This window comes from Panthera pardus, unplaced genomic scaffold (assembly GCF_024362965.1).
Source record: "Panthera pardus isolate Hobbes unplaced genomic scaffold, ASM2436296v1 HiC_scaffold_17, whole genome shotgun sequence".
Lineage (NCBI taxonomy): Eukaryota > Metazoa > Chordata > Mammalia > Carnivora > Felidae > Panthera > Panthera pardus.
The window spans coordinates 135,329,367-135,343,442 of record NW_026526732.1 but is presented as its reverse complement, the minus strand read 5'-3'; the positions used below and the strand labels follow the sequence as shown (position 1 = coordinate 135,343,442).

The following is a 14,076-nucleotide window of genomic DNA, read 5'->3' as shown; positions in this document are numbered from 1 at the left end:
AGGCAAATAGTAATTTATAATAATTGCTAAGCTGAAATTTATCTTTGAAGTAAAGACTTTCCTGACCATGTGAATGATGCCATTAAGAGAATTATTTAGTCTCCTCAAGAACAGCAAATTGCTTCTCTGTAAACAGGGATTTTGGATATGTGCTAAAATTGTGCTAATTATAAAATATTCTTATCTTCTTATTAAAACAAAGTCCATATCGCTTAGCTTACTGTCTTTACGTCTCTCAACAGACTTGCTCAAAGCTTGGGCAAAATAATGAAACAAGTTGATATAAAATTTTTTCTATAATCTTTTGCTCACATTGGTTGTCCTTCATTAGAGATTTTATTTAATGTTAAAGGCTATTTAATATTTACCATATAAAACTCTAGAAATATGGGAGGAGATACTCCTTCCAGCATGTTCTAAGTAAATGCATACATTTAATCGAGGAGAAACAGAAAATTCAACCTTCCTGAAAGTACTTTCGCTCTTCAATGACTGCCAAACGGTGGATAAAAGTGGCAAAATGAAAAGTAAAAACAATTTCCCTTTTTTGTCTACAATGTTCACATTATATGTTGTGATTAGTTCTATATAGTTTTATTTTCAGAGGTGAGTATTTCCACTGAGTCTTCCTGAGTCTGCCTTTTATAAAATTATAAAATTTGATTACAAAAGTACCCAGGGTCTCATCTCTATTGTGAATAAGAGCCCAGAAATCTTATTGGGTTGGATGCCTGGATTAGAAGAAGAAAGAGATAAAGAGAGAAATGAACACACATACCTTACTATCCCAGAGCATTCCAAAACATAAGATGAAAAAACCCTAAAAAAAAAAAAAAAGAATAGATCACGTGCATGGTCTTATCTTTTCCAGAAAAATGAAGCACTGATATGCACTACTATTCTATCACCCAACATGGAAGTTGTTTTCTTGTCTGTCTTCCTACTAGACAGTGGGCTCCTTGAAGGCAAGGACCCTGGGTCACTCCCCAATGCCTGGCATAACACAAGCACTCAAAAATGTTTGTGTCGAATGTATAAAGAAGTGAGTGAATAAAGTTTTAAATGCATGCTGAGGGGCGCCTGGGTGGCTCAGTCAGTTGAGCACCGACTTCGGCTCAGGTCACGATCTCACGGTTCGTGAGTTAGAGCCCCGCGTCGGGCTCTGGGCTGATGGCTCAGAGCCTGGAGCCTGCTTCCGATTCTGTGTCTCCCTCTCTCTCTGCCCCTCCCCCGTTCATGCTCTGTCTCTCTCTGTCCCAAAAATAAATAAACGTTAAAAAAAGTAATAATAATAAATAAATAAATAAATACATGCTGAGATTTATTTTCCCCTTTGTGTCATCCTACACCCAATACAAATCACTTCCATCTGCCTCTATATCTTAGTCTTTCTTTAGAATAGGCATTAAATAAACATTGACTAAACATTTATGACAGCAGTGGGCATTGAGGTCCAACCCTAAGATCAAACGGAGGACCTTTAGCTGCACCCTTTCCATCAGGTCCACCCTTGGGGAACCCCTGGAAGAGGCTTTCTTGTACCTTGGAATCCTCTTCCCTGTCAGAGCACCCTCAACTGGTGCCTGTTCGCACAGCATATCACCACGGGTCTGCCCTCAACAGAAGCTCCCTAAGCCCGTCACCATTAGGTCCGTGCTTTCGAGGTTTGCCCTCTGTCCTACCACTGAAAACATTCACCAGTATGCTAACATAGGTGGAAAACCACTTGCTTTTAGAAGACGTTATTAGCGTCTGCTATGTGCCAGGCACTGTGCTAAGAGCTAACTTATGCCATTTCATCTTCATATCTACTTTATGATACAGGTAATGATATTATCCCTGTTTAACAGATGAAAGAATTGAAAGAGAGATTAAATAATTTTTTTTTAGTGGTCACAGTTGATAACGTGACATATTTGAGCTGAGACCTATTCAAGTACAGAGCTCAAATGTTTAACCACCACCTTCCCGAATCATTGTCCAGAGGGGACCAGCAAATTTTCGTCAAACCAGGATTAAAGGCTCTCTTCCAGACTCATCAAATCCTAAAGATTACTTTGTCTACCTCCTCTCTGACCACTCTCTGGTTGTGGAATGTAAAACCCATGCTTTGCAGCAGGGGTAGGCCAACTTTTTCTGGAAAGAGCCAGAGAGGACATGTTTTAGGCTTTGCAGGTCATACGATCACAACTGCTCAGTTTTGCCAGTGTAAAGAAAGCAGTCGCAGACCGTATCTAAAAAAACTGTTGTGGCTGTCTTCCAATAAAACTTTATTTACAAAAACAGAGCTGGCCACAGTTTGCCAGCTCCTGCTCTGTCATGCTCTAGAGACTTCCTTTGCACCATGCAGAGTCAACAATCACTCTTGATTTCTTTCCCTTTCCCTGTGTGCTTTTGCAGAGAGGTCTGCCCAAGAGAAAGGGGACTGAGTCAGCAGCAAGAGGGATTAACGTTAGCTATATGAACTCAAACAGATTTCAAATCCTGGGATGGAGGGGTGCCTGGGTGACTTCAGTCGGTTGCGTCCGACTTCGGCTCGGGTTGTGATCTCATGGTTCACGAGTTCGAGCCCCGCATCGGGCTCTGTGCTGACGGCTCAGAGCCTGGAACCTGCTTCAGATTCTGTCTCTCTCTCTCTCTCTCTCTGCTCCTCTGCCACTCACGCTCTGTCTTTCTCTCAAAAATTAAAATCCTGGGATGGATTACTGAAGAAGTCTAATATTCTGCTTCAGTATAAGAATAACTCTTGGAAAATATGGATCCTTTTGTTTGTTTGTTTTCTATTCACTGTTGCCAGGCAGTGTTGGTTTACAGACCTGGTGGGGCCGGGAGAGGAGATAACCTCCAGAGTGGTATTACCAACCTCAGTTCTCTATAATCATTCCCATCACCTGATGATATAAGAAGTTATTCTTATTGTTCTTACCTGGAATGCATTGAGTAATGCAAAAATAACATGCCAAGCCAGATTCCGGTTGTCCACTATTGTTCCTATGCCAAAGCCCCAGGTGAGGCCCAGCAGAGGGGTCAGGATGAGGAGGCTCTTCCCCATGCGGACAATAGTGGCCTTGTTGTCCTGACTCGGCCTTTCTCCAACAGTGGGCCTCCAGAGCTTTGTGAGAACTAATAGCACCACAACCAAATTCACAGCCACAATAGTCAGTGCAGGAACAGCAAAGGCCAAGAGGGGTTTGCTCTTATCAGACCAATTAAGCCAACACACGTCTTTCCTTTCGTAGCCATTGCCAGGTTGCGTGACGGCAATGGTGATGACAGATATGATGAGAGGGCACCCATAGCCCAGGCAGAACCCGAAAGCCATCATCAAATGCAGGCCCATGTGATGGAACACAAAGAGGATCCGATAAGCTAGCAGGATGCCAAGCATGAGCATCCAAAAGAACAAGGAGAGGTAGAAAAAGTGCATAAAAAACACTGCAGCTATGCAGACTCCAGAAAAGCTTACTGTGGAGTCTGCAGTGGCAGCAACGATAAACCAAACATCAGCAATCAGGAGGCACAAGGCTATGTTCACCATGCAAATATGGCGCGTGTAGGAAGTTTGGTTTTTCTTGACCTGCTTCCAAAATAGAGCTTCGAAGATTAGGCATAAGGTGAGACTTCCGATGGAGATGCCCAGTCCCACAAAAGTGATCCATTTCACAAAGGGGATGATGGCAGGGGGGACAAAGGGTGACATCAGTATGGAGAAGGAGGTCAGGTGAGTACATTGGCACGTCACCGTGTCTGGAGTTTCATTCACTAGGTGGCAGCCCGCATTGTTCCATTGCAAATGCCTGAAATCCCAAAACACACAGTGAGGCTGGCTCAGATTTGACTCTGTCTTGGGAAAAACCAGGAAAATTTCATTTATGGAATAGTTTTGGATAACCGTGGATATCACTGGCCCATTGACCTGAGCATTTCCATTTTTGGCGATGGATAGAATATTCCCCAGGGTCAATGAGGCCATGCTGATAATAGTTTCTGGAAAGGACCACTGGAATTGGTCTGACCCAATTAACACATGGCCTCTGATGGGAATGGAAGTATTTGGGGGGAATATTTTAGCCTCATAGCTGTAACCCATCTCAAGTTGGCTTTGGGACCCTGGAATCCCTCTCCAGTGAATGAATTCCCGAGAGAAACTCAGGGGCAGAGCTGTCGAAGGTACGAGGCTGCTGATGTTTTCCAGTGTCTCCAGTAATCGTGAGCTGGCATGCTGTTCTTCCCGCAGTAACAACGTCCAGTTGGTTACTGATGCTGAATTAAGGATGTGGTCAGCAATACTGATGACATCCTGAAATACAAGGATGAAAGTCGGTTTGCATTTTGAATAAGCAGTTCAGAGGACTAAGAGCAGAGAGTCATTAGAATATTAAGTATACTACAATAGCAGGGGCGCCTGGGTGGCTCAGTCGGTTGAACGTCCGACTTCGGCTCAGGTCATGATCTCACGGTTTGTGAGTCCGAGCCCCGCATCGGGCTCTGTGCTGTCAGCTCAGAGCCCAGAGCCTGCTTCGGATTCTGTGTCACCTTCTCTCTCTGCCCCTCCCCCACTCGTGCTCTGCCTCTTTCTGTCTCTCAAAAATAAATAAATGCAAAAAAAAAAAATTTTTTTTTTTTCAAAAAGTATAGTACAAATGCCCAGAGAGTTGACTCGGTTGAGGACCACATTCAAATTCATCAGCAATAATCAGCTTAGTTGCTCTGCACGGTGGAAGCTTTGGGTTAAGAAACTTGGGTCAGCAGAATCATAGAAGTCTCAGAGTGATCTCCCGGGGGCATTCACACTGGGGATCCAGCATGGCTGACAAAGAATCCTGTGATGTGGGTTGCATCAGGGCCCATTTCTGTCCTCAGAGATGACCAACATGGCTGCCTTATTAATAGTTCAGCTGAGGCTCAAGGAGTAAGATGTTATTTTGAACTGCTCTCCAACATTATGTTTCTTTTGCTAACATCAGAAGTTCTAAATTCATGTCATGGACGTTCAAGTTTTAATCCATGTGTGTTTATGACCATTAATAGAAGAGAATATAAAGTAAAAATCCTTAAAAACTGGACAAGCAACCAAGAAGCATGGAATTGTTGTGGGTTTTAAGTGTCAGTCTTAGTTTAAGAGATTCCTTTTCCTAACAAGCCCTTGAAAGGTGGACCGTGTCTCTGGCTTATGGCTCAGGTTCCCAGGCATTGTCAACGCCCCAGGCGTTGTCACTCTGACTGAGTCTCACCCTAAATGAGCCCTCTGTGGCTTCTTGCCCTGAGTCCCATAGCATGCTTCTTGTACTGCCCCTTGGAACCTCTGCCTTCTTTTGGTTTCTGTTTGCCTGCTCTGTGCTCTTCATTTTATTTTTAAATTTTTTGTGTCGTTTTGTTTTAGCTGGCTTCTAGTAAACAGCACAAAGCCAGGCTTTAAAAAAAATTTTTTTGAGCATCTTTCCTTTGATTCAGGGAGTTTAGCCTATTTATATTTAATGTCATCTCTGACATATCCATTCTATAATCCAGTTGTGTAAAATATTATGTACTTTAACATACACAATGCATGTATCCAAAATGGTTGGAAGGACATTCAGTTAAGAAATATTTATTGAGTACCTTCTATGTGCTACTTGTCATTTTGTCATTTTCTAGGCACTGAGGTGATACCTGAAATGTAAGCAATGGCTATTCTAGGGTGACCAGATTACATATCTTTATTATTATTTTTTGCCTATTTGCATTTCTTAGTAAGCAAGTTTTACTTGCATAAATTTTAAGCTATTTTTTATTTGTTTGTTTGTTTGTTTGTTTGTTTTTGAGACAGAGAGCATGTGCACGCTCGAAGGGGAGGGGCAGAAGGAGAGGAAGAGAGAGAGAACCTAAGCAGGTTCCATGCCCAGCCTAGTGCTTGATATGGGGCTCGATCTCACAACCATGAGATCATGACCTGAGCCAAATCAAGGGTCAGACACTTAACCGACTGAGCCTCCCAGGTGCCCCTAAACTAATTTTTAAATATCCAAACTAGGGGCGCCTGGGTGGCTCAGTCGGTTAAGCGTCCGACTTCAGCTCAGGTCACGATCTCGCGGTCCGTGAGTTCGAGCCCGCGTCGGGCTCTGGGCTGATGGCTCAGAGCCTGGAGCCTGCTTCTGATTCTGTGTCTCCCTCTCTCTCTGTCCCTCCCCCGTTCATGCTCTGTCTCTCTCTGTCTCAAAAATAAATAAACGTTAAAAAAAAAAATTTAAATATCCAAACTAAACCTTGAATTCCCCGGTCAAAATGAGGGAGTTCTTAAAATATATACTACTAAAATTAGAGCTTTTAGCCACAGGAAATATAACTGCAGAGACAGGAGAAAGTTGGCACCTATGCCACACAGTGGAGAAGCTCATTCCTTCCTCTAAGCCTGCCTAGAGGCAGCCCCTCTTTGAACTCACATAATCAATCCTGTGACTTCATTGTACACTATGGAGGAAGCAGTAAAGCTCATACAAAGACTGTTACATGACTCTTCAGTCTTTTTTTCCCAAAGCTTATTTTGAGAGAGACAGAGAGGGAGAGAGAGAGAGAACACGAGTGGGGAAAGGGCAGAGAGAGAGGAGCGAGGAAATTTCAAGCAGGCTCCACACCGTCAGCACAGAGCCTGATGTGGGGCCTGAGAGATTGTGACCTGAGCCAGAATCAAGAATCCACCCTCTTTGGTCTTTTTCAGTGGTGCGTCTTCAACTCAGGCTTTTATCATTCTTCCTAAGAGACGGAGCACACCTAAGGTGAATTCTTAGGATGCCTAGGTGACTCGTCAGTTAAGTGTCCCATTCTTGGTTTAGGCTCAGGTCATGATCTCACAGTTAAGGAGACCATGCCCCACATCAGAGATTCTTTCTTTCCCTCTCTCTCTCTCTCTCTACCCTTCCCCAACCTCTCGGGATAAATAAATAAACTTAAAAAAAAAAAAAATACAGTGAGTTCTTCTAGCACAGGCAGACCATACCTCCATGGTTGAATTGGACACCTTGAAATGACTTGACAGTGACAGAGACAAGACGTTGTCCAGAATGGACACCACTGAAGCCAGATTGCCAGCTGTAGTTGATGGGTTTTGCCGAATGACGACTGAAAGATTTCTCACCAAGGATGACACAGCTGCCTCAGTGGCATTGCCTGCGATCACACTGAAATTCTAGGAATAAAAATGGTTAAGTTCTAGAGAACAACAAAATGCTTGTGTTTCATATACATTTTTACCCTGATTATACAGAAACTGATATTCAGTGAGATTTGGTGACTTTCCAAACTACACAGCGGGAAGTGGAAAGGTAGGCTCTACTGGCACTAAGTCCTATGTTATATCCACCATACGATGCCAAGAAATCCTTGTGGGATGAGAAGACAAAAGGACATATGTGGAGATAGGACTACACTTTGTCATTGGATTAAGAGTTTTGCTTCTTCCTTCAGGCTCCCCTCTGCCTTCGCTACACTGAGCTAGCTTGAAAGGCAGCCAAGAAGGGATATTCCTTTCCGTTCAAAGTCAACCCAGGAATCAGATCCCATCTGTTTTCCTTTTTGCTCTCCTCAACTGACAGTGCTGTTCTCTACTCAGAGCACCTGGGATCTGCCTGCCCTCACACTTGGAGGGGACTAGTCCCAGCTATGGTCCCTGTCTGGAACCGATGTAGAGAAGGCAAGAACAAGGATAGACTCCAGAAGCCATCTGGTCCAATCTCCCTCCCCAGTTTACAGATGAGAAAACTCAGAAAGGAAGCAGTAAACTTTCTATAGTCTTCTGAGAAAGATCATTCTGAGTTTCATCTACAATAGCAGGGTCTCTGGCTGGGAGATAAGTTCTGCTCAATATGGACATCGATTTGCAAAATAGTGTCTGTGAACTGATCTCAGAGTCCCTTCTTTCTTTTTCTTGAGTTCTAATCCCTCGCCATTTGCTTCCATCTTTCTATCCACCTTGCCTTAAGGACCTGAAGCTTTCTAAGGAAACATCATGTGGAGGTCATAGTCCAGGACTGGATATCAAGTGATCATGTTTTTAGTTCAGTGCTATTGCTACCAGAGGGACCATTAGCCTCTTAGTCTTTCAATTCCTGATCAACAAAAACGGGTTGATAAGCCAGATGGCCCTTGAGATCCATTGCAGCTCTGTCATCGTATATGGTTCACCCCTGGCTGACCCACTCCCTGCCCAGGTTTCTGATGTGTGATCCTCTCACTTGTTCTGAGTTTACAGCTTCTGACTCACACCTTCACTTAGATCTTTGATCCCCCGGCTTTCTGGGCTTCTAAGGCCAGCTTAGTTGCTGTTTTGCTATCTTAGAATTCTTCAGCATTGACTCATTCGTCTGTAGCACCCTCCCCACTAGAAACATCAACTCTGACTTGTTCTGACTCTCTCGGCTTCCACCTGGACTCTGCTACCCATGCCCACACTCCCTGGGGTTGCCAGGCTCTGATAACACCCTCGACCTCTGTGCACTAACCACCGAGACAAATTGATATATTATCTACTGCCTAGCCCACGTTCACTGGGGGATGCCCACCGTGAAATTCAAAACACGAGACAGACACGCTTCACCTTCTTCAGTTCGTCCAGCTGAGAGTGTACACATGTCTCCCTGAGGACCTGCCACCCAGAGGGCTGGCACCTGGCTGTAATGTTTCCAGCGTAGCCACTGCTACAGGGAAGAGTGTACTCGTCATTCCCGGACCCAAATCCAAAGACAATGCTGTTACACTGGGCTGGGAAAAAAATGGAAACAGAGAGGAAAAGTGTCTAAATATCCCGGCGTGCCGTATAAACCATACGGCAGTGCTTTAGAAGTCATATTTTCAGAGACAAAACCCAGGCAAAATTTAGGAGTAGAAATCTGTCCTTGATGCCCAGCTTCAGCCTTGTCAGTACCCTTTTGTCCTTTCTGGCGCCTTCCCCAAGGCTGGCTGGTGTCTGATCTGTGCCAGCACTCTTGCTTTTGATGGGCTATCAGCTAGTAAGCCGCAGGTGGAAATAAGACAGGGTGCAATCACTCTCAGGAAAGAGTTTCACTCTGCAAGGAAGTGTCAGAAAATCAGAAACTCTTCCAGGAGCGAGGGAACAAAGTAGTAATGATACGGTTGAAAGAGGAGCAGTTGCCGTGGTAGGGTGGCACGTGTGTTCCTTTGAAAGCTTCTCACATTGTGACCAGTCACGAGTTTCAGTCGTTTCCACCACAGCCTGCTGAAAAGCCCATCTTCCACAGTGTCTGCCCTGGGAACTGGAGACCAGATCGCACCGAAATCGTCCACTGAAGCTGAGTTTCATCATGGTGACGGGGGAAAGGCTGACTGTGTCTATGGAAAGTCAGTCTTAGAACAATCCTGTATCAGAAACATTTCCAGTCTACTCCCCGAAGACACAAGTAAGCGACTAATTAAGGGACTCCCGTAACCTGAGCCAGGGAAGGGAATTGGGTAGTACCTTTTCCAAATACTCTGAAAGAGCCGTCTTCTAGTGGGAACAGCTTGCGAAGGCCTGCCTTCACCTTCTCAGCCACCTGTTCGATGGCTGACAGCAGCTCATATGTGCTGCTGGAACCCACAACTTCAAACCCAGCAATGATGCTTCCATCCCTATAATGACTATGTGGAAAGAAAAATGAGATTCATTCAGTCACGCGGGGCCTGCTGTGTGTATGCACGGCATTGGGTCCACAGGAACACATCAAACAGATTTGGTCCCTGCCTTCATGAAGCTTACATTCTAGTGGAGAAGACAAGGCAAATAGGGAACAAGTGACCAGCATACATAAACAATTATACATAATTTATATAACATAAAAATATACATATATATATATATAATATATACATTTAGTTAAGTGTTATGAGAGACAGGTGCAATGATAAGAATAGCAGGTGGAGGGGCACCTGGGTGCTCAGCTGACTGAGGGTCTGACTCTTGATTTCAGCTCAGGTCATGATCCCCGGGTCATGGGATCAAGCCCTGAAGCTGGCTTCGTGCTGAGTATGGAGCCTGCTTGAGATGCTCTCTCTCCCTCTGCCCCTCTCCCCTGCTCGTGTGTTCTCTCTCTTTCCAGAATAAAATAAAATAAAATAAAATAAAATAACATAAAATAAAATTGCTTTAAAAAATAAGAATAGCAGGTAGAGATGAGGCTCACTTTAAATAAGGCTGGGTAGAAAAGGCTTTTCTGTGCAGAGAGTCTCTGAAGCTGAGGCCCAAATGATGAGAAGAAAAGCTAGTATTGCAAAGAACATCGATGTAGCGTGTCAGCAGGTGTGAAGGCCCGCATGCAGGAAAATGTCTATGAGTGGGATACATTGAAAGACTAGCTTCCAGGGGTGCCTGGGTCGCTCAGGTCATGATCTCACTGGTCCCAGGGTCGAGCCCTGAGTCAGGCTTTGTGCTGACAGCTCAGAGCCTGGAGCCTGTTTCAGATTCTGTGTCTACCTCTCTCTCTGCTCTTCCCCCGCTTGCTCTCTCTCTCTCTCTCTCTCTCAAAAATAAATAAACATTAAAAACAATCAAAAAAAAAATAAAGTCTAGCTGCCAGGTCAAGAACCGAAGTTGCTTCTCAATGTGCAAATTCTTCAACGTAGGCTTCAATTATCCAGGGAGAATACATTGGGTTCAACAAAATCAGTATAAGTTAGAGGACAAAAATTAATTAATTACCTAATTAACTAATTCTAGCATAACTAAGTTTTCAATGAGCAGGAGAGAAATGGTGGAAGATGATATTAGATAAGCAGTCAAGAGCCAGATTGAATAGGGCCTTAGAGTTTGAATTTTATTTTTTATTAAAAGGTTTTATTCTTTAGTAAAAGTCAGTGGTATGCTCAGGTTTATTGCTGAAGAGCATCACTCTGGCTGCTGCATAGAATGGACTGAAGAGAGGGAAGCGGGGAAACAGGAGGACCCATTAGGAAAGAGATGATGGTGGCTTGAACTTGGGTGCGGTGTATGTGGAGAGAAATGGCCAGGTTGTACTTGAAGACTGAGCCACTGGAATTGCTAAGGATGCTGGGAATGGAGAAAAGAACCGGTCAAGAATGACTCCAAGGGATAGAAAAAACAAATTGCGGTGCATTCATACAATGGAATAACACTTGGCAATAGAAAGGAGGCAGGCCCTGACACTCAGAAAAACAAGAATGACCCTCGAAGACATTATGCTGAGGGAAAGAAGTCAGACACACAAAACAATTACACATTGGGTGATTCCATTTGTATGAAGTTCTAGAATAGACAAAACTAGCCTATGATGATAGAAAAATGAGCAGTGGTTATTTCTAGTGGCAGGTGGGGCATCGAATTGGCTAGAAAGAGGCACAAGGGAACTTTCGGGGTGATGAAAATGTTCTGTCTTATTAAAAGGTGGCTGATGCAAGCATTTGTCAAAGCTTATTCAACCTCACACATGAGGTTTGAGCGTATCACTGTACATAATTATATCTCGGTAAAAAATGATTACAAAGGATGACTCCAAGTTTGGGTCTCTGCAACTGGAAGACTAGCACCGCTGTAACTGAGATGGGCATGATAGCAGGAGAAGTAGGTTAAAGGTTCTGAGAAGAAAAGTTGGAGGACCCCTGTTTTGGACACATTATATGTGACGTGCCTGCTAGAACATCAAGTGGAGATGCTAACAGGCAATTGGATATTTGGGTTTGGACTTTATGAGAAGAGCCAAGCTCAAGTAATAAATTTAGAAGAAGCCACCAGCATACACATGGTGTTCGAAGTCATGAAAACAAGTGAGATCACATATATTAAGTTAATCCTGCAATAATTCCATGAGGTACACATTGTATTAGCCCCATTATGTAGATAAGGGAGCTGGAATCCTAAAGAGAAGTTGGGTCAAGCAATTATTAGTTATTAACTGATACTCCAAATATCAAATTCTTAATCACTACACCGAACTACCACTCACAATGTATGAATAAATCCAAATATTCTTTTAGGTAGTGAGAATCACAATGTCTTTGCATCAATATGGTTCTTCTATCAAGAAAACATTGTTTACAAAATATTTTCCTGCCTATTATTTCATTTGATTTAATGAAGCTAAATCAGATTCCACATGTGTTAACAGTACTGTTTAACAGAGAAGTAAATTGAGACACTAAGAAATTAAGACTTACTTTAAATCATATACATAAAGAGTGAAACTTAAATAATAGTATTTTATAGACTTATGCCTACTTTAGCTTTGATTTTTTTCTACAAATTATTGGAGATAGCTTATAAGACATTTAGAATGGAATATACATTGGAAATATAAATGGAGGGGCACCTGGGTGGTTCAGTCAGTTAAGCGTCCAGTTTCAGCTCAGGTCATGATCTCACAGTTCATGAGTTCAAGTCTCACATCGGGCTCTGTGGTGACAGCTCAGAGGTTGGAGCCTGCCTACGTATTCTGTGCCTCCCTCTCTCTCTCTCTACCCCTCCCTGACTCACACTCTGTCTCTCTGTCTCTCAAAAATAAACATTGAAAAAAAAATTTTTTTTGAAGAAATATAAATGGAAAGCCAGGCCCAAGGTAAAGAAAAATATGAATATTGAATACAAAAATTACTGATTAAGTTTCAAGTTTGTCTATGCATTCAGTGACTGCAAAGTCAGAAGGAAAATATGATTCATTGTATAGACTTTAGTATAAGAAAAAAGAAGTGGCGCACCTGGGAGGCTCATTTAGTTAAGCGTCCAACTTCAGCTCAGGTCGTGATCTCGCGGTTTGTGAGTTTGAGCCCCGCATCAGGCTCTGTGCCGACAGCTCAGAGCCTGGAGCCTGCTTCAGATTCTGTGTCTCCCTCTTTCTCTGCCCCTCTCCCACTCACACTCTGTCCCTCTCTGCTTCAGAAATAAATAAACATTAAAAAAAGAAAGAAAGAAAAAAGAAGCAGTGTCCTTCCTAGTGTTGAATTTTAAAGAAAATTATCCACATGGGCCCTTATATAAGAACATGGGATATCTGGAAGGATAATATCCAGGACAGCATATTGATGACAAATGCTGTTGAAAATTTCCTATAGCTATTCTTTAAGTTAACTGTGAAAAAAAAAACAAAACATATATATATATATATATATATATATATATGAAGTCAAGTTCTCTGACCTCTAAGCCACTTCCTCTATCCAGCAGATTATAAATAGTTAGTAATCAATGTACACATGGCTAACTAACCATATAACTTTTGGAATGAAAGCATAAACAAAAAGATAATTTACTAAATATCTCTTTATTTGCTGTAGACAATGCCTACTGGGTTATGAGTTATGGTGCACACATGATACCTGCAGAAAAATATAATGGTTCGCCGTAGGCTGCTCCCACGGCTCCCAGTTATACAGCTTTGTACCATATCTCCCTGTGCTTAGGACAGAGAAAAACCATCCCTCTGCAACCCATAACCCTCATCTCCACCCCTCATCCTGTTCCATACGTGCACACCACGATCTCCTGCTTCATCCCAAGTTCTCCCACTGTGGGTTTGCAGTTGCAGTCTCTAATCTATAGCTTGGAGAATGCCATTCAATATTTAAGTTTCCTCTTCTGACATTTAAAAGCATTACAGACTTTTGTCTAGTTTTAGTAAGAATACTAGAAAGACCAGTTCTGCCCTATTTTCTGTCAAGGTCATTTGGGAACCTAGCACTAGGAATTCTGCAGGATGGGTGCACAATTCTGAGGATGTCCTTCTAAGGCCATTGTGTTACTTACCGAAATTGGGTGACATGAACCGACTCAAAATCTTGAATTCTTTTGAGTGCTTCTTTAAGCTTACAAACAGAAAAAAGGGTGACATGTTGATCTTTGCCCCCATTCGAAGAAGATATTTAAGCAAAAAACTGATGGAGATAATAAATAAACCAACAGAACCACTGAGCAAAGAGATACTACAAGAGGTAGTTGCTATTATACAAATATAGTTCAAATGGCACTTGAGAATGTACACACACACACACACACACACACACACACACACGAGTCACGCCATTTATTTTTTAGTTTGCTAATAAAGATGGAAGAACCAATTTGTTATAAGGGGGGATTGGGTGCCAGATAACACAAAT

The 14,076-nt window shown here is 42.8% G+C and overlaps 1 protein-coding gene across 2 annotated transcripts in view; it reads right to left on the bottom strand.

The window, feature by feature from the left end:
* Positions 1-14,076, bottom strand: part of ADGRF1 (adhesion G protein-coupled receptor F1) — a 41,581-nt gene that overhangs the window by 6,377 nt on the left and 21,128 nt on the right. For both annotated transcript variants that reach the window (XM_019457356.2, XM_019457354.2), the window contains 6 exons: positions 13,724-13,782; positions 9,452-9,612; positions 8,573-8,736; positions 6,977-7,165; positions 2,927-4,300; positions 779-820 (listed from right to left, as the gene is read on the bottom strand). In XM_019457356.2, coding sequence (XP_019312901.2) covers positions 779-820; positions 2,927-4,300; positions 6,977-7,165; positions 8,573-8,736; positions 9,452-9,612; positions 13,724-13,782 — 1,989 coding nt within the window. The remainder of the gene's footprint in view (positions 1-778; positions 821-2,926; positions 4,301-6,976; positions 7,166-8,572; positions 8,737-9,451; positions 9,613-13,723; positions 13,783-14,076) is intronic.